The sequence below is a fragment of the Tripterygium wilfordii genome, chromosome 10, assembly GCF_013401445.1.
Source record: "Tripterygium wilfordii isolate XIE 37 chromosome 10, ASM1340144v1, whole genome shotgun sequence".
NCBI classification, from domain to species: domain Eukaryota; kingdom Viridiplantae; phylum Streptophyta; class Magnoliopsida; order Celastrales; family Celastraceae; genus Tripterygium; species Tripterygium wilfordii.
In genome coordinates, this window is record NC_052241.1 from 2,126,987 (window position 1) to 2,150,380 (window position 23,394).

The window sequence follows — 23,394 nt, forward strand, 5'->3', positions numbered from 1 at the left end:
TTCAAAAAAAAGAAAAAAAAAGAGTAAGTTAGTCTCATTGCACAACACAGAAAGGATGTTCCAGAAAAATACAAATGAGTTAATTGCACAAAAAAAAAAGGGAAGGATTCCGACAGAGAGACGATAAGAGAGAGGAAGACGAAGAAAGGAGAAACAAAAAAACACCAGAATAACACCCCCTTCACCCTTCCCACTCTTCTGTTCGGAAAATCCAAGAGGAAAAAACGAAACCAAGTACAATCATTATCAATAATAGGAGCTTATTTTTTGCTTTTCCTCTTCGACTGTTTGTTACAATCATTCTTTCTTTTCGTTTTACCTCCAATTTTTTTTCCATGATAATGTTTTTGAGAATTGAGATTTTCCTCTTCTTTCCTCAACCATCCATGATTTTTGCCTCTCTGTTGTAGATCTAAGATTCTTCAAAAGGTCGTCGTAGCAGATCCGCCAATCACCGGTTTGAAGATTTCAGATTCCGTCCATGGATGATTTTAGTGGAATCTTGACGGAGGACTTCGGCTTCAAGCGTCAGGGGAAATCTGCTTCGATGGCGTCTTCTAGGAATTCTAGTAGTTATGGACTCGGAACGAAATCATCAGCTCCGATTTTCGATGATCGGGATCGCGATGGCATTCTCTTCAACGACGTCTTCGGTGGGCCTCCCAAGTACAGCAGCGAGTCTCGCGGCAGTTCGTTTGATTATGATTCCGTATTCAAGGACCTGAATATGAATACCAACAATGTGAAGTCCTCAACGATGCCGGTGTTTGATAAACCTGTTTATGATGACGATATATTTGAGGGCTTTCGGGGTCTGAAGAGCGCGTCTGTGAATTCGTCCGCGGTGAAGCACGAAGACGTGTTCGCGTCAATTTCAGCGTCGCCGCCGAAGAGTAGGTCTCATAGCAGCTCTGCTTTTGATGATCTATTGGGTAATTTGGGGAGGGAAGAAACAGAGTTGAAGAAGGAGAGCATGCAAGTGGAGAATGATTCTTCGGCCTTCGATGATTTGCTTCCTGGTTTTGGTGATAGTAGCTCCCCTAACAGGTAGTGTTTATTCAATTGGTTTTTGTAATATCCTTGTTTATGCTTGTGTACGGTTTCTTTTACTAGGTTAACTTGCAATTTTGTGAATGCTCAATTGATTTGTCCGTTCATCTTCATTCTTCAAGTTGTGTAATATGGCTCTCAGGTCTTGTGAATTGGACATTCAAAGAGTATTATCTCTGATATTTTCTTTAGTAGGCAAGTGAGGGGTGGGGGATTCAGAAACATGACTATCAACATGGGTGGTGGGGATCAGAACCACTTCTGCTAGTTGGTGATCTACATTGTTCTTGGCTTTCTAAGTGATGGATCTTTTCCGTTTTGATATTGGTGATATATTTGTTTTTCACATGAAGGTATTCTTACACTTCATACCAAGTAGGGACTTTTTTTGGGATCATAATATTTTCTATAAAAATACAAGTATATGGGTTAATCCCGTAGCAAAGCCATTTTTGCTCAGATAGAGAACTTGGCCAATTGATGAATATGTTTATTGTTCAGTTGTTTGTAATGAAAGTTCTTGGAATGAACTGTGTAGGCATTAGCTGACAAACTGACATATACTGTGAGAATAATATGTGTTGATAGTTATGTTAATCTGGTTGTCTGCTTTCTGTGTTTTTGTTTTTTGAAGCGAAATTTACCATATTGTTTACTATGTTAGACAATACATTACTTTCCCTGTTAAAGTCATATTTATTTTATTTAATACAGTGAATATTTATTGGTTTATAAAAGTTGCTGATTTTTTCGTGATACATTTTTCGAAGCTGTGTTAGTTTGAAACAAGCTAGATGTGCCCAATTCCTTGCTAGAAGTCATAAAGTGAGTAGAAAGTTCTTGTTGATTCGCATTTAGGCATGTGAACCCTTTTGAAAAGCATAGTCCAGTCATGGAAAATTAAAGAAAATAGTTTTCTTAGTTGCTATGATTTCTAGTCTTCGATACAAGAGTGGATGATCTGAAAACGTGTTTTAGGGATCTTTTTGACTCAAATTGCTAGACGGGCGGACAAAATGAAATTACGATTCATTTTCTTCTTACTTGGTATGTGAAGTCGCTCCTGAAGTGAAATCACATTATGACCTTATTCTCTACTCATATACGAAGTGCTGTTATAACTCTGCTCTGAAATTGGCTTAATCTGTTAGTGTGCGAGTCTGCCATCTCATTGCAATCAGTCTTCTCTTGGGAATGGTCACTTAAAGAGAGCAGCGATGATCGAAAGTAAATGTCATCTTCCGCATATTGTTTTTTCATGTTTTTTGAATTGCGAAATGAAGGTTCTTAATAAGTCAATCTTTAAATTTTTTTCGATGTATTTGATTAGGTTGCTTGTTTTTGCTTATTTCTTTTTTGCTTTTAAAGTCTGTCTTTTCGTTTCTTCTATGAGTTCCCCTCCCCCCCCCATCGTAAAATTCTTTCTAATACTCCTCAACCCCCCCTTCAAAGAAATATATTAAAGGAGTCAGGAGCCAGTGAATTGTAAATAGGTTGTGAGAGTTTTGATTACCTAGGTGCTCTGGCCTCGGCCTATCTTGTCTTCCTGTGTCTGGGCAGTTTGGCCTTGTTGGGCATTGGCCTAGCCATGCTTGTTGTATGAAGAAGTTTTGTACTCCAGAAGATCTCAAGGAATCATCAGAATGTTACAACTTGAATGAATGTCAAAGTAGATAATTCTTTTGAATGAATCAAGTTAGTTCATTTTAATAGCATATATAGAGTGACGAATAGGATGAGCGCCATATGGTCATTTTTATACAAGTGGGGAAATAAAATTGTAGCATGAAGCATTGGTAGCTTATGTTGCTCCCTTTACAAAAAATATGGAAACTTTTATGGTAAATTTCATAATTAACCATCTTGCTGATAATGTTGAAGAAGTTACTCAGGCTCATGAAATTTTATCCTTCGTGGTTCCATAATCACTTTAATTTGTAAACATAATTTGGTATGTAAATGCATCTTAGCAACATTCTCATTACACACAGGTCTACTTCAAAGTCTGTTAGGTCCCATAAACCATCTACAAATTCTGCAAAAAGATCCTCAAATGCAATGGAAAACCCATTTGTAATCCTTGAGACAACTGCAACTCCTCCAGTAACAACTGCAGGTTCCCCTGATCCATTAGAAGAAATTAGTAAGATTGGTAGCTCTGGAAGCCGAAAAATGGATAACTCATCTGCAAGTCGGGGAGTGTTTGATGATGTAGATCCTCCTGATGGCCTTGGGAAATCTATTCCCACAGTGTCAACTGAGATTAAGAATGGGGTGAAGGATAGGAGCCCCTTGAGAACTGGATCAAGCAGGAATACTACTTATTTTTCTGTCAATGAAATGATAGAAAAACACCCTATGGAAAATAATGAGGGTCTGTCTTTTAATTCTCGGAAGAAACCTGTTGACAATTTTCAGGAATCACCTCAAACCCCGTTCGACATGCCCACGACCTCAACAGCTTTTCGTAATTCTGCTGGTCGAAGAACTTCACCCCCTGCGTATGTGAACACCAGTCATAATGACCCAAATTTCCACGTAAATGTAGCTGGAGGACCTGAGGAGATTTCAGATCCATTAGATTATGTATGGCTTACTGTATCAGACATACCTCTTTTTACACAACCTACAAGTGCTCCACCACCTTCAAGACCACCTCCCCCAAGACCGTCACGGGTGTCCAGGAGTGAGGATGGTTCTTTCCCATCATCAAATTCGAGAAAAATGGTTAATGATTTTTCTTCCTCTGCAAATTCCCCTCAGTACTCTTATAGCCCTGAGTCTACTCGTGCAGCAAGGAGTTCAGTGACATCTCAAATTGAAGAACTTGAGGATTTTGCCATGGGTAGGACTGGCAATGATATTAATGAGCATGGAGAAAGTCTTTCCGGTGAAGATCTGGATTCTAACTCAGTTGCTGTGGCTTCTGCTGCTGCCATGAAGGATGCTATGGATAGAGCAGAGGCCAAGTTCAGGCATGCTAGGGAAATGAGGGAGAGGGAGTATCTAAAGACTGCTCGGAATAAGGAAAACGTTCAACTGGATAAAGGCGAAAAAAATGTGTTAGATGGTCAGGAGAGAGAAATAAGAGAGAAACAAGAGAGGCAACAGGGGGAGGAAGAAGAGAGAGAACAGAGGAGGCGAGAGAGAGAAAGGGAGAGAGCTCGTGAAATTGAGAGGGAAAAGGAGGAAAGAGAGAAGGAGCAAAGGAGAATGGAGAGAGAGAGGATTGAGAGGGAAAGGGAAGTGGCCAGACATGCAGTAGAAAGAGCTACTAGAGAGGCTCGTGAAAGAGCAGCTGTGGAAGCTCGCCTAAAAGCTGAAAGGGCTGCTGTTGAGAAGGCAAATTCTGATGCTCGAGGACGAGCGGAGAGGGCTGCAGTTCAGAGGGCACAGGCTGAAGCCCGCGAAAGGGCAGCTGCAGCGGCGAGAGAAAGAGCTGAGAGAGCTGCTGCGGAAGCCCGGGAAAGGGCAACTGCAGAAGCAAGGGAAAGGGAAGCACGGGAAAAAGCAGCTGTTGCAAAGGCTGAACGTGCTGCTGCAGAGGCTCGAGAAAGAGCATCTACTGCAGGTAGGGCAAACCAGCAAAAGAATGAAGACAATGATCTTGAATCCTTCTTCAGCATGGGTTCTCGGCCAAGCAGTGCTCCAAGGCCAAGTGCAAACTCTTCAGTGAGAACCTTAGGCTGGACTATTCATGCCACTTTCTGTTTCATTATGACATAAGCGAGTTCATTCTCTGAATATCTATTGCAGGATCCTGCTTTTGATACACAAAACAAGGGGGCAGCTCCTGAAGCTTCTAGGAGGACATCTGTTGGATCCTCATCTAGCATGAGGAAAGCTTCTTCAACAACAAATATTGTTGATGATTGGACTTCAATTTTTGGAGGTAATTACTTTTTGAAATAAGAAGTCTCTTGTGTAGTGTAGTTATTTCTCTGTGCACCTTACTGATTGTCTGACTGGCTGGGGTACTTTTGCTTCCAAAGCTCCCGCATCAACTGGGGAGTTCCAAGAGTTCGAAGGGGAAAGCGAAGAAAGACGAAGAGCTAGGCTGGAACGCCACCAAAGGACACAGGAGCGTGCGGTAGGTGTTCAATTTTTGATGTCTAATCTAATCGGAATTTTCTCATAACCAGCATGCTGTGACAGTGTTACCTGAAGTCAATTTGTGTCAGCCGGCCTTTTCCTGCGTGGACTTCAGCTTCAAAGTTTCTAATTGTTTTGTCTGTATGTTCAGGCAAAAGCACTGGACGAGAAGAATCAACGTGACCTTCAGGCCCAGAGGGAACAGGCAGAGAGACATGTAAGTTGGTTATTTGATATAATGTTTTGCTCCTTTTCTTACAATGGTTCTGCTGTAACTCTTCCCCTCCTCCCCAAGTCCCATTTTACTTCATAAATGGGGGTTTCTGGTTGGGTTCTATATTTCTATCCAGTTCAGATTCTTCTGGTTGGAGCTTGCAAATGCATTTAACTGTGCAATGTGCAAGGTTCCTTCTTTCTGGTTTCATTAGGGATTTTTCCGGGGCTGAATGTATGACACGGGCTTCTCAATTTTGTTTAGACAAGTTTGGATGTATACATGCTGAAAATCTGACAATTTGTGAGATATATGGGTGGTCAGCTGCTTCAAATGGTGTACATGTGTCTTATGATAAATCAGTGAAGTTTTAAAAGGCCCAGTAATGGGTTCCGTTCTGTAATTGCTACAAGTACGCAATCTTCTTCTTCGGCTGCTGTGGATGCATTCATCATAAAAGGTTCACAAAAAAATAAAAGCTGACTCTGATTTGAGATCTTGGCTTGTGTTTGGTCATAGCTTATTTGCGTGTTCCCTCAAATCGAATAGTTATTGCAAGAAAAGGTCAAATAGTTGTTGGTTTTGTTTTATTTTTCTCATTTTAGGTTACCTTAGGTTAAGCAGTTGTTTTAGTCTTTTAGATTTGGGAATTTTCGAGTCCACGATTACTATGATTTTTAAAATATTTTATTTTCATAATATTTAAATACAAAGTTATATTTTGTATCGCTTTCTTTTCGGAGTCAAAAGACTTTAGGAATTAGTTAGATGTGCATGTAACCATATGATATAAGAACAATCAAGTCTGAGAATTTCTAGCTTAAAAAATACTGTTCATATTGTTTGTTGCAATTTATCATTTATGCCTATATTGATGCCAAAAGACCTATCTCTTCCTCCTGTCTGCGAGTCCAACTAAATCTCTTTTTCTTTAAGAACTACTCTTGTCAAATCTGTATTTGGTTCTTATTCAAATATTTTAATCATTTCATAACTAAGTTTCGAGCCTTATTGTTGAAACATCATCAAAACCACCCATGACTTTATTCTTGGGTCATTGTTCACAGACCAAGAAAGTCCCAAAATCTTCAATTATGTCATTGTTAGAATCGTCATGAATCTTTGCCCTAATTATTAATTCAAATGTGAACCCTAAGGATGCATTTGGAGACTAGGATCGCAATTGGATATCATAAGTTTTATACCATTCATAACCTAACAAAGTGTTTTGGATCGATGGAGAGTATAAAATTTGAGGAAAAAAAGTCTAGAGATGTCGTTATATATGTGTTTTGCTATCCATTTTTTAAGAATATACTATCAATTTGCTATGCAATCCAACACTTATCATGGTCCCTAATGGAGCCTATAATTTGTGCATTTGTATTATCCATATTTTTTTACCTTTAAAGAAACCCAAATGATGATGTCCTTAGAGCAACTCCAGTGGTAAACATTATATCAAGCACTTCAAAATCATTCTCTCTCTTCTACTCTCTCCTACGTGGCATAACTTAATTGGATGAGTGAGTCCCACAATATACACTATTCATCAACACTTCATACTTTTCAACACTTCATACTCATCTTCTTTATTTTCTCTTTCTTACTTTTCATCATCTCTCTCTTCTTTTTCATCATCTCTCTCTTCCTTTTTATCATTTTTTTCTTCATTTTCATCATCTCTCTTCACTATTCATCAACTATATACATACTTCATATTTCAAGTGTCATTTTTAACAACAACCTATATTTCAAGTGTCATTATCAAGAAAGTGTGTTTTCAAGTGTTCATTTTCTTCCATTGTAGAACTCTAGCACTCTAAATTTTCCATAAAATTCACTTTTCAACACTTGAAAATGTGTTATCAAGTGTCTATTGGACATGCTCTTAGTCACTTGTTGAATGTGTTGTTGAAGTTGATTTCAGCTCGTGGAGTAATTTAATATTGCCTAGCTGACTCTAATCTGCACTGGTTTCAGAGAATTGCCGAAACATTCGATGCTGAGATCAAACGTTGGGCTGCTGGGAAAGAAGGAAATTTACGTGCTCTGCTATCAACATTACAATATGTGCGTTCTTATTATCCATACTTTGCACTCTTACTTATGTTGTTTTTGTATTGAAACTTCACGATTCTTGCTGTTTTCTTTCTGGCATTGCATTTTGCATAGTGTAATTTTCATCCACCTGGAATATGATGATATGTTCGTGTACTGCTTGTTGCTGCATCTACCCTGTGTCATTTTGACTGATTCAGATATGAATTTTGGTCCATTCTTACAGCACAGCTAATGGTATGAGCTAATAGGGGATTAGAGAGAGAGGGAGAGAGGGAGCTAGGGAGGGAGGGAGGAAATTATGTGTTTAAACCATTAAAATTTAAATCAGCAATGTTCTTTATGAAGTGTGGTCCTCTCTGAACATCTAAGTCATCGACATCTGCAGGTCAATTCTGGTAATTCCTTTTATGGTTGCAGATTATACACTCTGAGCAGCTCTTAATGGGATAAAATTGTTGTTTAGATCGCCCATTTGATTTTCATCTGACTTTATTGGAGATATATTGCGCCAGTGGCTATTTTTTAACCTTATTGATACTGAATGCTTGGAAAGCTAAGAAAACCTAATAAAGTCACAGGTGTGATGTTTGAGATTGAATAGACTTCTCATTATCTTGTACTGTTTGAGGAAGCGAATTTGTACATCTAAGGAACAGGGTTCTAACTTTCTTCTGGGAAAAAAATGTTTATTTACTCCTTGATTCATGATGATGCAATTCTTAGTGATATTGTATTCAAGACACACCCATGGTGTTTAAATATCTTTTTTTCTTTTAAACTGTGTTTACTTTTTGTTGTTCACTCTACTTAGGACAATCCAAAATTAGGTAAGTGTGTCTCCAAGAAGTCTAATTTTCCTCCTTTTCGGGGTCTCATCTTTGGTGGCTGAAAGTATGTGATAATTTTCTTGAAAAATACAATTCTGAACTTTGACTTTCTCACAAACTTCAAGCAAATGGGTCCTCGTGATGATATATAGAGTTAGCACTCTGTGGAGCAAAACCCATCATTCACTATTTGGTTCCCATTTCTGGCTTTGCTCTTACTGAAGGAAGGCATTTTGTTGTTTGCCCTTTACCAACCGCGAATAATCTTCTCTGTTATAATTTATTCGTTAGAGTTAGAATGTTATGCTGTTCTTCAATAAATTTGGAACTACACCCTTTTTGACCATTACATAGTTGTTATGCTCCCATCTTCTACCTTTTTCGGGGTTTTAGTATTACATTTCTCACTTATTCTGCTGTAGAAAGAAATGTAAATAAAAAAAGGTTGAATTGAATCGTTATTTTCCCGCCCTTTATTTATTGTACTCTAATTTCTGATGTTCCGTAATTTTAAAAAGTTTCTCATTAACCTTTTCCGTTTCCATGTAAAATGTAAAAATTTAACTTCTTTGAACAACCACTGATATTTTGCACAATGATCAGGTGCTCTGGCCTGAATGTGGTTGGCTGCCAGTCTCTTTGACGGATTTGATAACTGGTGCTGCGGTTAAAAAAGCCTATAGAAAGGCAACGTTGTGTATCCATCCTGACAAAGTTCAACAAAAAGGCGCTAATCTTCACCAGAAATATATTGCTGAGAAAGTGTTTGACTTGCTGAAGGTAATATGTCTTAGCATTTTATCCCAATGATCTGATTAAATTATGTCCTGGAAGCCTTGTAAAGCTAGGTCAGATACATTTGCTTGTTCTCATTTTTGAGTTTGTTATATAAAATAGGAAGCGTGGAACAAGTTCAATTCTGAAGAGCTGTTTTGAGTACATCCAGTGGCTATATCGCTCAAAACGACTTTCTAGTCACTGACACCAGACCTTTAGAGGTATGTACTGGCCAACACATGTGTTTTCCTATCACCTGCAATTGTCTGCATCAGATGACATATTGATCGGGGGCAGAAGGAAATTGGAAGATTTTTTTTGGGAGGCACTTTTTCAGTTGCTTGAAATGCCGAAGGTCGAAGTGATATTCTTTCATTTAGTTTGCTGTAAGCAGATATATCCTTCAGCGTATGCTCCTGGGAGTGAAAGTCACGTGGTGGTATAATGTTCACATATTTGTCCATTTCATTTTGCTTCCCTATTTGCTCCCTCCCGCCCTTCCCCCTCACCCCCCTTTTGTTTGTGTTAATTCTTTGGTCTCCAAGTGAAAATATTTTATGTTGGAAATATACCAGACGGTACGTGCAGAGCGTATGATTCTTGAGCTTAGTAACTCGGAGTCCGGAGCTGGAAGTTTTTCATACATATATATATATATATATATTTTTTTTTTTTGAATCACATCGTATTTCTAGAAATCAATCTGTTCTGTGTCATGACTTGTGATGGGCTTGAATTATGCCATTATCTGACAGTGCAATCGTGCTCGATGGTTGCGAACCCTGTTGCAACAGTTCTCCCTCAACTACATTTCATCAGAGCAGAGGCCACACGAAGGTAACCGTATTTGTCAAGTTTTTTACCCCCATTTTAAACCTTAGGGACTACATCTGTGTTCATAATCAATCCGTATCTTAAGTGTAATATGGATTGGTGTTTATAATGGGAGACAATGTTTTGGGCTAAACTAAAAAAATGTTAGTAACAATTAAATTTGGGAAAAAATTATAAAATCCAAGAAGTCCACATAAAATCAACATGGAAGTATTCTCTGGGACGCAGAGGAATCGAGTATTAGAAGATGAATATGAGTGCCGATCGTGAACAACTGAACAAGCAGTTAAGATGGTCTTCAGAAGAAGAGAAGCACAACAAAAGTGATACGACAGGGAAAAATGGAAACCAAACCTTGTCTTACCAGAAAGGGTAATTGTTAGAAGGGAACTGAGTTTTGAGAGACGGCCGTGTCGGGGCTGCACTATTATCCTCCATTGATCTGTTTCTAAATTCTCAGAACCAAAATTTCCTAAAACAACCGGAAAGAAGATAAAAAAAGTTCAGAATTTGGAGCGGTTGCTGGATACGTTGGTGCTGCTGTCGGTGGTCTTGAGCTCTGCTATACCCAATAGGCCAATACCCATCACTGGTTCGACTATGATTTTGTTGTGTTGACCATGTCTTGCTATTGTGATGACTGATGCCTTGTTGATGTAACCGCTTTTCCCTAACTGGCCTGACTAGGATTTTGGTGCATTTTTTGGGCCTGGGCCTTCCTATGGCCATAACTGGGCCGACTAGAATTATGATGTGTCAAATGTCGATGCTGTGCTGTCAGTGGCTTTGGGCCTTGCCCTAGCCTTTACTGGTCCGATTAGGATTTTGACGCTGTTGGTGCCTTGGTGGGCTTGGGCCTTTCCCTAGCCGTTACTGGTCGACCATATGATAATTTTTTGATTATTGACATAATTTTTCAAATAATACGAGTTGAGGGTTTTAGTAAAACCCTTAAAACCATCAGTTGACCATAATGCCCCTAGAAAGTCTACAAACTACCGAACAGCGGGAGATGATGACACTATAGTGTCGTAATGACAGAGAGAGCGGGCGAGCCGCAGTAGATATTTTCCTTCTTGAAGTGGGAAAAAGAGCAAAAAATAGAACAAAAACCCTCCCTTGATGATAAAACCCAAAACCTACCACTGCCCTGCAAAAACCTCTGCGACTTTTCTCGGAATTGTCATTCCTGCTGACTCTGAGGTCGATTTTTACTTCTTCGAAATCTTTGTGTTTGTTGTCTGTGCATGGAAACAGAGAAAATCATTGTTTCATTTCTTGTGGTTTTGGAAATTTTGAGTTCCGTATCATTTTCTGTCAGTGTCAGTGAAGTGGAGTGGAATACTGAATTTCGTTTTCGTTTTGATTTTATGTTTTTATGCTGCTCAACGGATTGATTTTTTTTCATGCTCAGCAGAGTGCGAGTTATGGGAAGTTATATAATCGAGAGTAAAATCGGTGGTTAGAGCAATTGAAGAATAGGAGAGGCCATGGCGATTAAGAAGAAAACGGCACTTCAGCTTGAAGCTCTTGAGAAATTCTACGCAAGTATGTCCATCTTTCATTTATAGCTCAATTCTTATTCTGCGGGCTTCGTTTTTGTTGGCTGTTACCGAAGGTTGCCGTATTTTGCTTGTCAAATGCACATTCTGAATTTCTTGGTTTCTGCTTCTTATTAACAATGACTGCGCAATACAGTCTTGACATATTATTTGCAGTTTTATTAGTATGTTTAGTTATTTTATAGAGATGACTGTTTAGTATTGCTGTAGTTCTGTACGCCAATAATTTTCTAAGGAAATGTGGTTCTTTGATCCAGAGCATAAGTATCCTTCCCAAAGTGCAATCAAGGAGATTTCTGCTGTATTGGGATTGTCGTGTAAGCAGATCCGAGGATGGTTTATGGAGAAGAGGAGAAGAGACAAAAGGATCGGTACAATTGTGGTACCACCTCGAGTTACGAACAGAGAAAAATCTACAGCTGCATCATCTTCTAAATTCATAAAACCAATTATTATCCAGGAGTTATTGCCAGCAGACTACATTCTGACAAAGATTTTTTGGAAGGATGGACCTCCTCTTGGTGCGGAATTTGACTCTCCTCCTTCCAGAGCATTTTCATGCTGTGGTGAGTTCAAAATCGGATCAGAAATTGAAATTTGTGAGCATTGAGCAATTATTTAAAATTGCCACGAGTAGGATATTCAATAAAATATTTTACCTTTTCCTGCCATAATGCTCTGAGTCAAACAATTATCTAAAAGCATACGCTGCATACCCCAGGTTGTATTCTCTTGGTCTTTTTGATTTTTGTGAACTGAGCTTGCCAAGTTTTGTTGGCATTTTTCTTTGAACTTGAGAGCTTCAGTTAGGATAAAGGATATCATTAAAGTAATATAGGACCTGGTTATTCTAATCAGAATATGTCTTCTGCATAAAATGATTTAAAAAGACATGGCTTGAAGTAGTAAGAAAATATATGGATTCAATAGTTGAGGTAAGTATGATTCTAGATAGAAATGAATGGCGAAAACGAATACACATAATGGATTCGCATAGATTTTTTCATAGACTCATGTAGCCAATCCCAAACTTTTGGGATAAAGGCTCGGATGGGATAAAGGCTCGGATGATGATGAAGATATGATAATAATTTACTTCTCTGACATATGAGTTCAGAGATTGGGAAGTTTCTTAATGATTTTCACTTGTTTGGAGAATCAGCACTTTCACGTCAGACTAGTTGCAATTTAATTGTGAGACCAACACATGATGTGTGGGGCATTTTTGTCCATATTGCTTCTTTGCGCTACGTGTTTTTGTAATATATTTATATGAAAGGGATGTCTATACAAGTAGACCAAAATTAAAGGGGGTCTGCTTTTTTTACTACTCTAAATATTTACTATCCTATCTTAATAATCTTTTCTAAAATATTCTTGGTGTAGCATTACTTATATTCTGTTTCTCTGGGAATTGTTTGGTTCTTTGGTTTTGTTTATGGTATTGTTTATGAGCTGGGTAAAGCAGCAATAAGCATCTGCCTAAGGGTGTTAATTGTTGGGTTGTTTAGGTCAGCTGTCTCCTCAATGACATGTAAGGCACTAGACTTTGAGAATAATTTTGGCCCTTTTTGCTTGATTTATTTTAGATATCTGAATTGTCTTACATAGGTGGCATTGAAAACTTCAGCAGCATATGGATGGTTCCCCCACCCCAACTGATGTTTTCTATTGAAAGAAAAGAAAATGCAAAATAAAATGAAGTTTTTCTTTGTTGTACAAATTTAATTTCATTTGATAAACAATGAAATGTAAAAAAGCTGGCAGTTTTTGCCTGTTACGTTTTCCTCTTATGCTCATGTGTATTGTGTAGTAGTAATTTTGCTATGGTGACATGAGAGTAAGTGGCTTTTCTTTTTAATTCGTTGCATTTAAGGACTTAGTGGCCAATATTTTTCAGTGCTTCCTCCCAGTCTTGCTTCATATATTTTTTCTTAACCCTGTTTTCTCCCTGCATGTTTAGCTTCTAGAAATTTGCATCTTGCAAGCCAAGAGACACAACGAGCAACAAAAAGGAGAAAGGTAATGGATGCAAGTTTCTAGTTGCCACTATGTTGGCATTAAAATATTCTTTTGACCTTGGGGTTGCTCACATATCATTTCTTTCCTTTCTAAGGTTTCAAAGCATGTTCTCGTGGATCCTGAGGATTTTGACAAGAGTGCTCCGGTGAGGAAACATGGTATTGGGAAAGGTTTGATGACAGCTTGGCGTGTAAGTCAAGCTGATGGAGGATATTTTCCTACTGGTGTAAGTCAAGTCCCAACTCCTGCACCACCAAAACCACCATGCCAGAACAAAAAACTGCGACAATTTGCCTCTATTATGGTTAGTCATCTGATCTTCAATTTATGATTTTTTTTTTGTTGTTTTTGCAAATATCTAAAGTTTTGTTAAGTATGACCTGCTTGGAAACTTGACTGATAGTGAGCTGCCTTTCCAGAAACAGAGAAAGTTGGAAAACAAATTAAAGGATAACAAGAAACGTCCTGTCAAAACAAGAAGGGTAATTGTAGTTTTGTATTTTTTGCTTATGCATAGTTAGCTGATGTTGGAGCCATTCTTGACTTGGCTGTGATGTGATATACAGGTGGAACTTAAAAAGGATATACTACAGAAGCCGATACAGAAAGAAAGATGCAAACTTGCTCTGGAAAGAGTGGCATCTCATTCTCATGAACATCTCAACCAATTTACAATGTTGGCGGACGATGAAGAGCTGGAGTTGAGAGAGTTACAGGCAGGCCCAAATCCACTAACTTGTGAACATTTTGCTGCCAATGGACTACGTGGTTGTTCGCTTTGCAGAGGTCAGTTTTGACATACATATACTTTTTTTTGAACAGAAAATTTTATTAACTGCATCAAAGAGACACACACACACACACACACATGTATTTCTGAGAATTTTAGAATGATTTCTGTGTGCTTTATCTTACAGAAGATACTGAAAATATTTGGTGTAATTTTTATTATTTCCAGATGTTCTGTCTAAATTTCCTCCAACTTCTGTTAAGATGAAGCCACCATTCGCGATGCAACCTTGGGATTCTTCACCAGCGATGGTCAAGAAACTTTTTAAGGTGCATAGAGCACAATTGCTGGTCAATAGTCTTATGATTCTCTTCTGGAATTTGTAAATTCAAGTTACAGCATATATTAAACTTGTTATAAATTTGAGTCCCCTGTATTATGGTAATTGTTGTTAAACTTTCCATCTGAGGATAGGTATGTTTTCTTATTTATTTGTCCATTCATACTTCCTAGACTTTATTCTTAGTCCATAGACTCATAGTACCATATGTTGGTTGCATTTTTATACCATCTATTGAATGAGTTTCAGCTCTTCTCACTAGTTCTGAATGTGGACATTTTTTTCTCTGGAATTAGTGATTCACCCTTTGTTGCTGTACGTGCTAGCCAGTAATCATTTTTTGAGCAACAGGGTAGTTGTTACTCTGATGGTCCTTTTGCTTCATAACCCGGCTTATATACTTGGTGTTTATCATTTGAATTACTTCTCTATGTGCCTTCCCAAATAACTTTCACTAGTCGTTCCTGGTGAGGATATTTGGGGGCTTAATTGTTTTTGCTCTAGGTTTCTTCTTTTCCTGGCTGCATGATGCACAAAAGCTATTTTTGGGGACTTCAGCATTTATGCTATTTTTTACAACGTTGTTTCGCTTTTCTAACTTCCTTCGACAGTGTACATGCGTGTTGGAGGATGTGCATGTAGCATGGGTATTATTGACATGTAAAAGCAGTTGGGTCTTTTGGGACCGAACACCAGTTCCTCCTTGATTTCTTGACATGTAAATGCGGCTGGTTCTGTCATTTTTTGTTGTACCCATGCATTGACTAGGAAGTGGCAGCACATCTATCTGTAACTAGGAAGTGGCAGCACATCTATCTGTAAAATTCGTAAGGTTTGACTAGTTTGGAGTTATTATGCCTTAGTTCTGACTGGTTCGTTAACCTTATATAATTGATTAGTTTACAAAGTTCGTTCATAGCTGGACTAACAGTCATTTATTCTCTATGCATTTTCTTATACTTATGGTTCTACAACAGTCCGATTGTGAAGCACTGTGTCGTTATTTGTGGGATTTAGTGGTTATAATTTTTTAATGAATCTCAGTTGCATTACACAGTTTTTAAGTATCTTACTGAATAGGCTATTATGTTTTGTTCAGGCCTTCCATTTCCTTTATACTTATTCTGTTACAGTTGATATATGTCCCTTCACTCTTGACGAATTTGCGCAAGCGTTTCATGATAAGGTTAAATATCTTCTTTAGCTTTTACTTCATCAAATCTTTTGCTTGGCTTGCAAATAGCTTAAACATGCCACTTTACTTTGTATGACCTTCACATGGTCTAATATTTTTAACATTGTATTTATGACTTTCAGGATTCCTTGTTACTTGCAAAGATTCATGTGGACCTTCTGAAGCTTCTTTTGTCTGATATCGAAACGGAGCTTAACAGTGGTCTTTGGCCCAATCTGAGCATATCGTGCAAATTTCTTGCATTACTTCACTCGGTGAGTACGCACTATCTATTACAAAACCCTTTACATAAGCTATTTACTAAAGATAGTAATGCTGTAGTCTAGCTTTATTCATCTCCAAATGATGGAGTCTGATGTGTGAAACAACATTTTTCACTTGCTGCTATTTTTTTCTTTCCCATTATTGAAAGTAAAAATAAATATTTAATTTGGAGAGGAGATATGCTTCCAAATGGACTTCATTTGTATTATATGTGACAAATGTCTGGAATCTGGGCTCATGCATCCTATTTGTTAATAAATCACTACTCTATGAAGTTTCTAAGTGTAACTCTTGTTGGAGGTCAGTCTAGACCCTTTTGTTCCTATTATTATATGATCTAATTACGAATTAATTTATGAACAAATTATTCGAACATGTTCTGATCTTTCTGAGATTCAACTAATTTAAAGGGCTGAATGGAAACATAAGAATACTAGGATGTAGACATTGTAACCCTTTGAAATTTTTTTGAGGCTGCGCTTCTGTACAATATATATTTGGGCTGCACTTCATAGGATATGCCTCTTTCTGTTCTTGCGGCTTCGTGTCTTTTATTTAGTATTTTTAGTGATTTATTTAAGATGGAACCATTGTGCACTTCTGCACAACTGCATCTCTCTGCTTTTTAAGGTTGAAAATCAATTATATGTTCTGGAGTTCTGGAGGAAATCTCTGAACCCACTTACGTGGATGGAAATACTTCGTCAAGTATTGCTGGCAGCTGGTTTTGGATCAAAGAAAGGCTCCTTAAGGAAGGAACCCCTGAGCAAGGTATTAACTGGTTTGATTATTTAAATGTTGTAATTACTTTCCTGATTTTGGTTGTGTATAATGGATTTGTTTGTCGGAGTTGATGGCAATCGGTTTTAGAATTCTCGTGTCCACACTGCACAAAGAGTTTGTACTTTGTACTTTGCTTTTTTTTGCATAGTATGATCTTGGTTTTTTTATTTAGGGATTTGTTCTTTCATGTTTTAAATATGAAGTTCAAAATTGTTCCTTTTGTTCTTTGTCTTGGTTAGGAAATGATCCTCATGAAGAAGTATGGCCTACGTCCTGGTACTTTGAAAGGTGAATTGTTCAAGCTCCTATTAGATCAAGGAAATAATGGGTTGAGAGTTTCTGAACTTGCCAAGTCTTTGCCTGTAAGTTTCTCTTGTACAATGATTCTTTGCTCAGGAAGAAATGTTGTTGACTTATTGATCGACATCATTCTTTATTCTTTTATAATTCGGATGGTTTTGTTTTGAAGATTACTGAATTGAATCTTGGTTGCACAACTGAGGAGCTCGAACTATTGATGTGTACAACTCTTGCAAGTGATATCACCTTATTCGAGAAGATCTCATCATCTGCATATCGTCTACGCATCAGTTCAGCAAAGGAAGTCAATGATCCTCAATCAGATATTGAGGACTCTGGAAGTGTGCATGATGATTATATTGATTGGGGGTCATCCAGCAGCAGTGATTCTGAGTGCGATTCACAAAATTTCAGTCCCAAAAGACTTGAACATCAGAATTCTCATAAAAGTAGAGGTGACGTGCTTGCTGTGTGCACAGTAATTGACGAGAGCCAACCTGGAGAAGTGTGGATGCTAGGACTTATGGAAGGTGAATATTCTGATTTAAGTATTGATGAAAAGTTGAATGCCTTAGTGGCTCTGCTTGATATTCTTAGTGCTGGGTCCAGTATCAGAGTCGAGGTAATCCTTAAATCATCTCATCTTAATAACATAATGTTTTTAGCCTTCATTCTTCATTTTTTAGATTTTCCCCCTGTAACTCGTTAAAGACAGTTTGGTTGTCATTGTAGAAGATTTCTTTGAAAGTTGTGTTTGGTTCAGCTTATTTTACAGTTTATAAGCCAGCTGCAAATGAGCTTGACGGCCTATCAGAGCAGTTTATTTCAGCTTCTAAGTTGGTGATAATTATGATTTTTCTTTATTCCAGCTTATAAGTTGTACCCCTACGCACATACGAACATACATTTTGCATTATCAAGCACCTAAATAGTATTATCCATCAAGAGAAAAAAAGCTCTAATTCGGTTGTAAGCCAACAACTGTTGAACCAAACAGTGCTTTGGTAGTACTTGGCTTCCCTGACCTGCTTTATTTTGCTGAGATTTTGCCTAAAGTGATTTTTCTTACTACGTAATGTTCTTCGGGCGCCAATTTTAATAGGAAGTTGTAGTTGGGCAATTTTTGGCTTTAGTTAGGCAGAGTTGTTTTATTGTAGATGGATATAAAATTACAGAACAGGTGCTGGACCATGGGGTGGCAGGAACTAGGAAGGTTATACTGCCTACTTTAGTACTTTTTGGTGGGAGTTGGTTTATGAACTTTTGAGGTCTTCTACTCCAAGTGATTAATTATTATTGTATTGTCTTCTAAAAAAAAATTCTTTGATTCTATGCTGTTGATATACCAGGTCCCTCACTCCATTGTTACAATTGCGGGTATTAGAATCCTACAGCCTATATCTATTGAACTGTAGACAATTGCCTGCAGGACTGCAGATCCTGATTTTGGTTGTGTCCAGTTTTCTTTTAGGATTGAGTTTTTTTATCTTTTTTTTTTTTTTCCCCACTCTACCTCTGCTTGTTGTATTGTCCCAAGTATTCATATCGTTAATGAATTTATCCCATTCACCACAATGGGCTAAAAATGACATTTTGTTTTCAGGATCTGCCTAGACCTGCTGTAGAATCCGTTCCCAATATTTGTAATTATGGTTCTGGAGGAAAAATAAAGAGATCATCATCACAGAAACGTGACATGCCCAGACCATCCTGGGTCCATGGACAAATGCTTGATTTAAAAGAAGCACACACATCTTTGGAGTTTGGCCCAGTTGATTCTTCTGTGCCATTCTCAAAGTTCTATAGCAAGGAAGATTCCCCTAGTGCAGGAAGAAAGTCAAAAGAAACAGAAGCTGCAATCGGTTTACACCCAATGCAATCCATATTTTTGGGCTCTGATCGTAGATACAACAGATACTGGCTTTTCTTGGGTCCTTGTGATGAATATGATCCTGGCCATGTTAGGGTCTATTTTGAATCTTCCGAAGATGGTCACTGGGAAGTGATTGATACCGAAGAGGTGACTTGTACCTTTCTTTTTCTGGCCCTTGGCTTTTAAAATCTCCTTTGGTTTCATTGCAAATACTCAACTATGAAAAATTAGAAGTAAATCAATGAATTTTTTTAGCTTTCTATGCTCCCTATTGTCTTGGTTAGAGCATTATCTGAAAATATTTGCTATGTTACATCAATTGCAGGCCCTGAGTGCATTATTATCAGTTTTGGATGACAGAGGTACTCGGGAGGCTCATCTTATTGAATCTATGGAGAAGCGAGGAGCTTCTCTCTGCCAAGCAATGTCAAGTAGGTTGTCAAATGATGCCAGAATCAGGCTGTCACAATCTGACCACTCTAGTTTGGAAATTGTAAGAGAAGAGAGTTCTCCTGTGTCTGATGTAGACAACCTATGCCTGACTGAGGTCTCAAAAGATTATCTACCTCCATGTGGTGCTATAAGTCTTGAAGTTGGGAAGAAGGGGGAAGATCAAAGCCAGAAATGGAGTTGTCTCCAAGAATTTGATTCTTGGATTTGGAATAATTTTTACTTGGAACTTAACACAGTGAAATATAGTAAAAGGTCTTATATTGATTCGCTTACTAAATGTGAGACTTGCCATGATCTGTACTGGAGAGATGAGAAGCATTGCAAGAGTTGCCATACCACATTTGAGCTCGACTTTGACCTAGAAGAACGATGTGCCGTCCATGCAGTCACTTGTAGGGAGCAAGGTTACAATGATATGTTCCTGAAAAATAAAGTCCTATCATCCCAGTTGCAATCGTTGAAAGCTGCAGTTCATGCAATCGAGGTATGCTGTCATGTCTCTATTATTTTTGTAAAGCTCTTAGTGTCTCTTTTACTTGCAATTACTTATTTGTGCTTGCATTCACAGCTTTTTATTTGGCTTTGTATTTATGTGTGTGTAACTGCCTATTTGATTCTCTGTGTATGTATTCTAATGCATGAGAATTGAGAAACAATAGCCAGTCTTTTGTGTCCGATTTCTCTCTCTTTAAAGTTTACATGATATATACAAAGATGGCATTTACAGCATCTATAATACAGTTAATCTTTGAAAGAGTCAAAATGGCCAGTGTATGCGTACATTGTCCCTCCACGCATTAGCCTTCCGAGGACTTGTGAGACTTTTTGTGACTATTTCAAACCAGAGGTGATCTTTTCTGATTAGTGATGATACTAGATGTTGTCTGTGCTGGATACGTTTAGATTAAAAAAGATTCAAGTTCTTCATACAATGCTTTCAGCCTTACTCTTGGATGCGGAGAGACTCTTTCCATGGTTTGAACATTTAACACCAAAGTGTGGACTTTGAAATATACATGGCTAAAGGGAATTATTGATATTAGAATAAAAGATGGATTTCCAAGAATTGAGTACCACTCACTGACTTCAATCACTCTTAATGTGCTGGTAGGAAAAGATTGGCATGTATAGTATTATTGCTGTTTATTTTTTCAATTTTTTTTTGGATATCCATGAATATTGTCGTCTTTTCAATACTTTTTGTTTCTTTTGTCAAAAAGATAATTTATTTGTTGGATTGTGCTTGATATAAGTAGACATACAAAAGTACTCCCCGACTTTTAAAGCATCTTTTCCATTTCTCTTTGGAATTATTATTCCTGAATTCACATTTACGGATGGAGGGCAGTTACCATTGAAGCGTTTATGGTGTTCACACACAATCCGCTGCAGTGACTGACTATAACCACCATGCTCATTAAAGCAGAGTGATTTTTAAGAAGTCTCTAGAAGGAAAAGAAAAATGCTGCTGGTTTAAACTTGCTGAGGCCATTGATAACAGACATAGATGTTTGTTTTGGGGTTAAGGGCCCTAAATATGGTAAAATGGTGAGATGGGCTTGAGTTAGGCTTGAAGAAGGTTTTAATGACTTTAATCCAAAGATTTTGATTTTGCCTTGCTAGAGGGTGTTTTATACCCTCTAGAATGTAAACATGCTCTTTTAAAGTACTACATACACTAGTGATATTGTATACTATTATGTTTTGACTCACTGTTAATAGATCTTCATTTTATCTGCAGTCTGTCATACCAGAAGATGCCATGGTCGGTGCTTGGACAAAGTCTGATCATAGGTTGTGGGTCAAACGCCTTAGGCGCACGTCTTCTTTGGTGGAACTTTTGCAGGTATTTTCTTTTCTATTAGATAGTGCCATTGGTATTTTTAGCAGAATCACTACTAGTTATTATCTTTCTTTGGTAAATGATGGGATGTTGTCATAATCTGAGCAATACATCTTCATTCACTCTTGCAGGTTGTCGCTGATTTTGCTGCTGCAATTAAGGAGGATTGGCTTTATGAATGCCACGTTGCTGAAGGCTCAGATACTGTTATGCAAGAAGTTATTGCGTGTTTTCCAAGTATGCCTCAAACATCATCTGCCTTTGCACTCTGGTTGATGAAATTGGATTCATTAATTGCACCATGTATGGAAAAGGCTCATTCTTTAAAGAATCAGGAAATTCGGTCCAAATGTACAGGTAAATATGACTCTTGAATCTTGATATTATTTCTTCATGCATGGGATTATAAACATCTTTTACGGTAATTTTTTTTTCATGACATGTTTGGGCAATAGATTTTAAAAGATATATTGGTGAAATTCTAGTGATTAGGATTTGGGGCATTGTATGATTAAAACTCGAGGCTGTGTCGGTATAACAAAATTCTTCTCAGTGGAGATGACTATATCGCAGTTTTAGGTCAGAATGGAGCTCTGTTTGGTGGTTGAGTTTCTTAGGTAAAATGGTGGCTACAATGGGAGTTGCCATATTTAGGTTTATGCTATTTGAAATCATATTGTGTGGTTCAGAATTTCAAATAGTAAGCAAAAGATTGATTATAATCGAGCCTAGTGGGGAAGTCAAGAATACCAATAGAACAGAAGAAAGCAGTATTTTGAAAGAGAGTGGTTTAGAAACTTTTATTGCATGCAGAAAGGAGGCAGGATCAATAGTAAATCATGATAATTACATAATTGTTGTTGTGAAATAACTATTTTGAATGCAGCATTCAGTAAGTGGACTCAAAAGATTGAATGGATGAACTTTTTTGTTTATGTGCATAGTGGTCTGTTAGTATTGAATTTTCGTGATCATCTACAATTCTATGATGTCAAGATTTAATGACCGTATACACTCATCTGTGTCTCAGGTACTCGTGCTGCTAAGCAATAGTTTTTTAAACAATCTGGAGCTTATGCAAATGGCAATTCTGGCACAAATATTGTAGGCATTCAGCAGGGTAGGACCACTGTATTCGCTGCCCCTTAATTTTGTTGCCTGCTTTAGAAGCGGTGAAGCAGTTGATTTTGCCAATTTTACTTTTGGATAAAGGCAAGGAGGCAATGCATATATCTTTGTACAAAGCAGAGGTTAGAAGACCATAAAATGTTTTTGGCCGTTGCTGTACTTGGGCAATTTAAATAATTAAATGTTGTACAGCATTAGATGGATATATATATATATATATATATAGAGGTAGGAAATCAAGTTTTTGGTTCAGAACTTTTACATTGTTCCCTGTAATTGCAAAATAACCTTCACTGGTATTTTCCCAGAAAGGATGTCCTCGCAACTCTTATTTCAGTTTTGATGAAAGAAATGTTCAGATGTATCATGACACTCTCCTTGTGGTGATAGAGATGTACACGGTATCTTACCAACAGAATACAAGATATACAAGATATATAGTTACGTCTATCTAAATACCTTTTTCCATTTCCATTGTTTTTTTAAATGGATCAGGATGATATACACTATCCTTATCACACTAACTAGTGGCTCGGCTCCGGTGTAGTACATTTTTCTATTAAATGGTGTGCTGTGTGTGTTCTTGATTTTATGTGTGTTCTTGATTTTATGTTTGTACCATGTTGTTATTAGTGATATGGGACTTGATTTGATTGCATTCGGCTGTCATTTTACCCTCCACTAAACTTGGGAGTCCACAAAGCAGGAAGTTAGACTATGATATGCTTTTGGCTGACACTGATTTGCAGCCAACCACTGTGAACCACGTGTACCCTTAACTACACTATGAGCCTATGGGTTAACCCAATATAGCACAAGGGCTCTCTAGAGTCTAGAGCAGGCTGTGGGCCTGTGGCGCTGTGCTATGAATTATGATGTTCGCCAACTGATTAGCCCAATAGAGCCCAAGTCTCTCTGGCCCATTTAATCCAGGCCGTTCTATTCTAGAGACTACACAACGGGCCTACAACTCAGCCCACATTGTCTACGAGGAGGATAAGGTCGTAAAATGAAAGAAAAGCACAACAAAAAAATCGCCGGCT

General features: G+C 37.8%; 2 protein-coding genes across 3 annotated transcripts; both read left to right on the plus strand.

Annotated features, from left to right (window-relative positions):
- Positions 1 to 56: 56 nt before the first annotated feature.
- Positions 57 to 9,665, plus strand: LOC120007415 (auxilin-related protein 2-like). Of its 2 annotated transcripts, XM_038857616.1 has the most exons (9): positions 57 to 234; positions 411 to 1,047; positions 3,042 to 4,722; positions 4,807 to 4,942; positions 5,043 to 5,140; positions 5,294 to 5,359; positions 7,340 to 7,429; positions 8,851 to 9,027; positions 9,145 to 9,665. In XM_038857616.1, the coding sequence occupies exons 2-9, from the start codon at positions 482 to 484 to the stop codon at positions 9,181 to 9,183; spliced, it is 2,853 nt and encodes a 950-aa protein (XP_038713544.1). In that variant the 5' UTR covers positions 57 to 234; positions 411 to 481; the 3' UTR covers positions 9,184 to 9,665. The 2 variants fall into 2 exon arrangements, with proteins under 2 accessions (XP_038713544.1, XP_038713543.1); XM_038857615.1 differs by having other exon boundaries at positions 57 to 1,047.
- A 1,263-nt stretch (positions 9,666 to 10,928) lies between these two features.
- On the plus strand, positions 10,929 to 22,715 carry LOC120007411 (homeobox-DDT domain protein RLT3-like). The gene is made up of 18 exons (XM_038857607.1): positions 10,929 to 11,061; positions 11,276 to 11,406; positions 11,678 to 11,986; positions 13,384 to 13,442; positions 13,537 to 13,746; positions 13,862 to 13,924; positions 14,009 to 14,228; positions 14,401 to 14,501; positions 15,612 to 15,698; positions 15,830 to 15,961; positions 16,602 to 16,742; positions 16,994 to 17,116; positions 17,224 to 17,676; positions 18,658 to 19,074; positions 19,253 to 19,864; positions 21,122 to 21,226; positions 21,355 to 21,580; positions 22,254 to 22,715. Exons 2-18 carry the CDS (start codon positions 11,349 to 11,351, stop codon positions 22,274 to 22,276), a joined length of 3,339 nt encoding a protein of 1,112 aa, XP_038713535.1. The 5' UTR covers positions 10,929 to 11,061; positions 11,276 to 11,348; the 3' UTR covers positions 22,277 to 22,715.
- The last annotated feature ends 679 nt before the right edge of the window (positions 22,716 to 23,394 follow it).

What these genes read in the sequence shown, in the direction of transcription:
- LOC120007415 (XM_038857615.1), top strand. Translation starts at nt 482, where the DNA reads ATGGATGATTTTAGTGGAATCTTGACGGAGGACTTCGGCTTCAAGCGT. An exon ending in TTGGACTTCAATTTTTGGAG is followed by an intron (nt 4,943 to 5,042) that starts GTAATTACTTTT and finishes TTGCTTCCAAAG; the next exon opens with CTCCCGCATCAACTGGGGAG. An exon ending in AAAGGACACAGGAGCGTGCG is followed by an intron (nt 5,141 to 5,293) that starts GTAGGTGTTCAA and finishes CTGTATGTTCAG; the next exon opens with GCAAAAGCACTGGACGAGAA.
- LOC120007411 (XM_038857607.1), top strand. Translation starts at nt 11,349, where the DNA reads ATGGCGATTAAGAAGAAAACGGCACTTCAGCTTGAAGCTCTTGAGAAA. An exon ending in TGGTTGTTCGCTTTGCAGAG is followed by an intron (nt 14,229 to 14,400) that starts GTCAGTTTTGAC and finishes TATTATTTCCAG; the next exon opens with ATGTTCTGTCTAAATTTCCT. An exon ending in CGCAAGCGTTTCATGATAAG is followed by an intron (nt 15,699 to 15,829) that starts GTTAAATATCTT and finishes TATGACTTTCAG; the next exon opens with GATTCCTTGTTACTTGCAAA.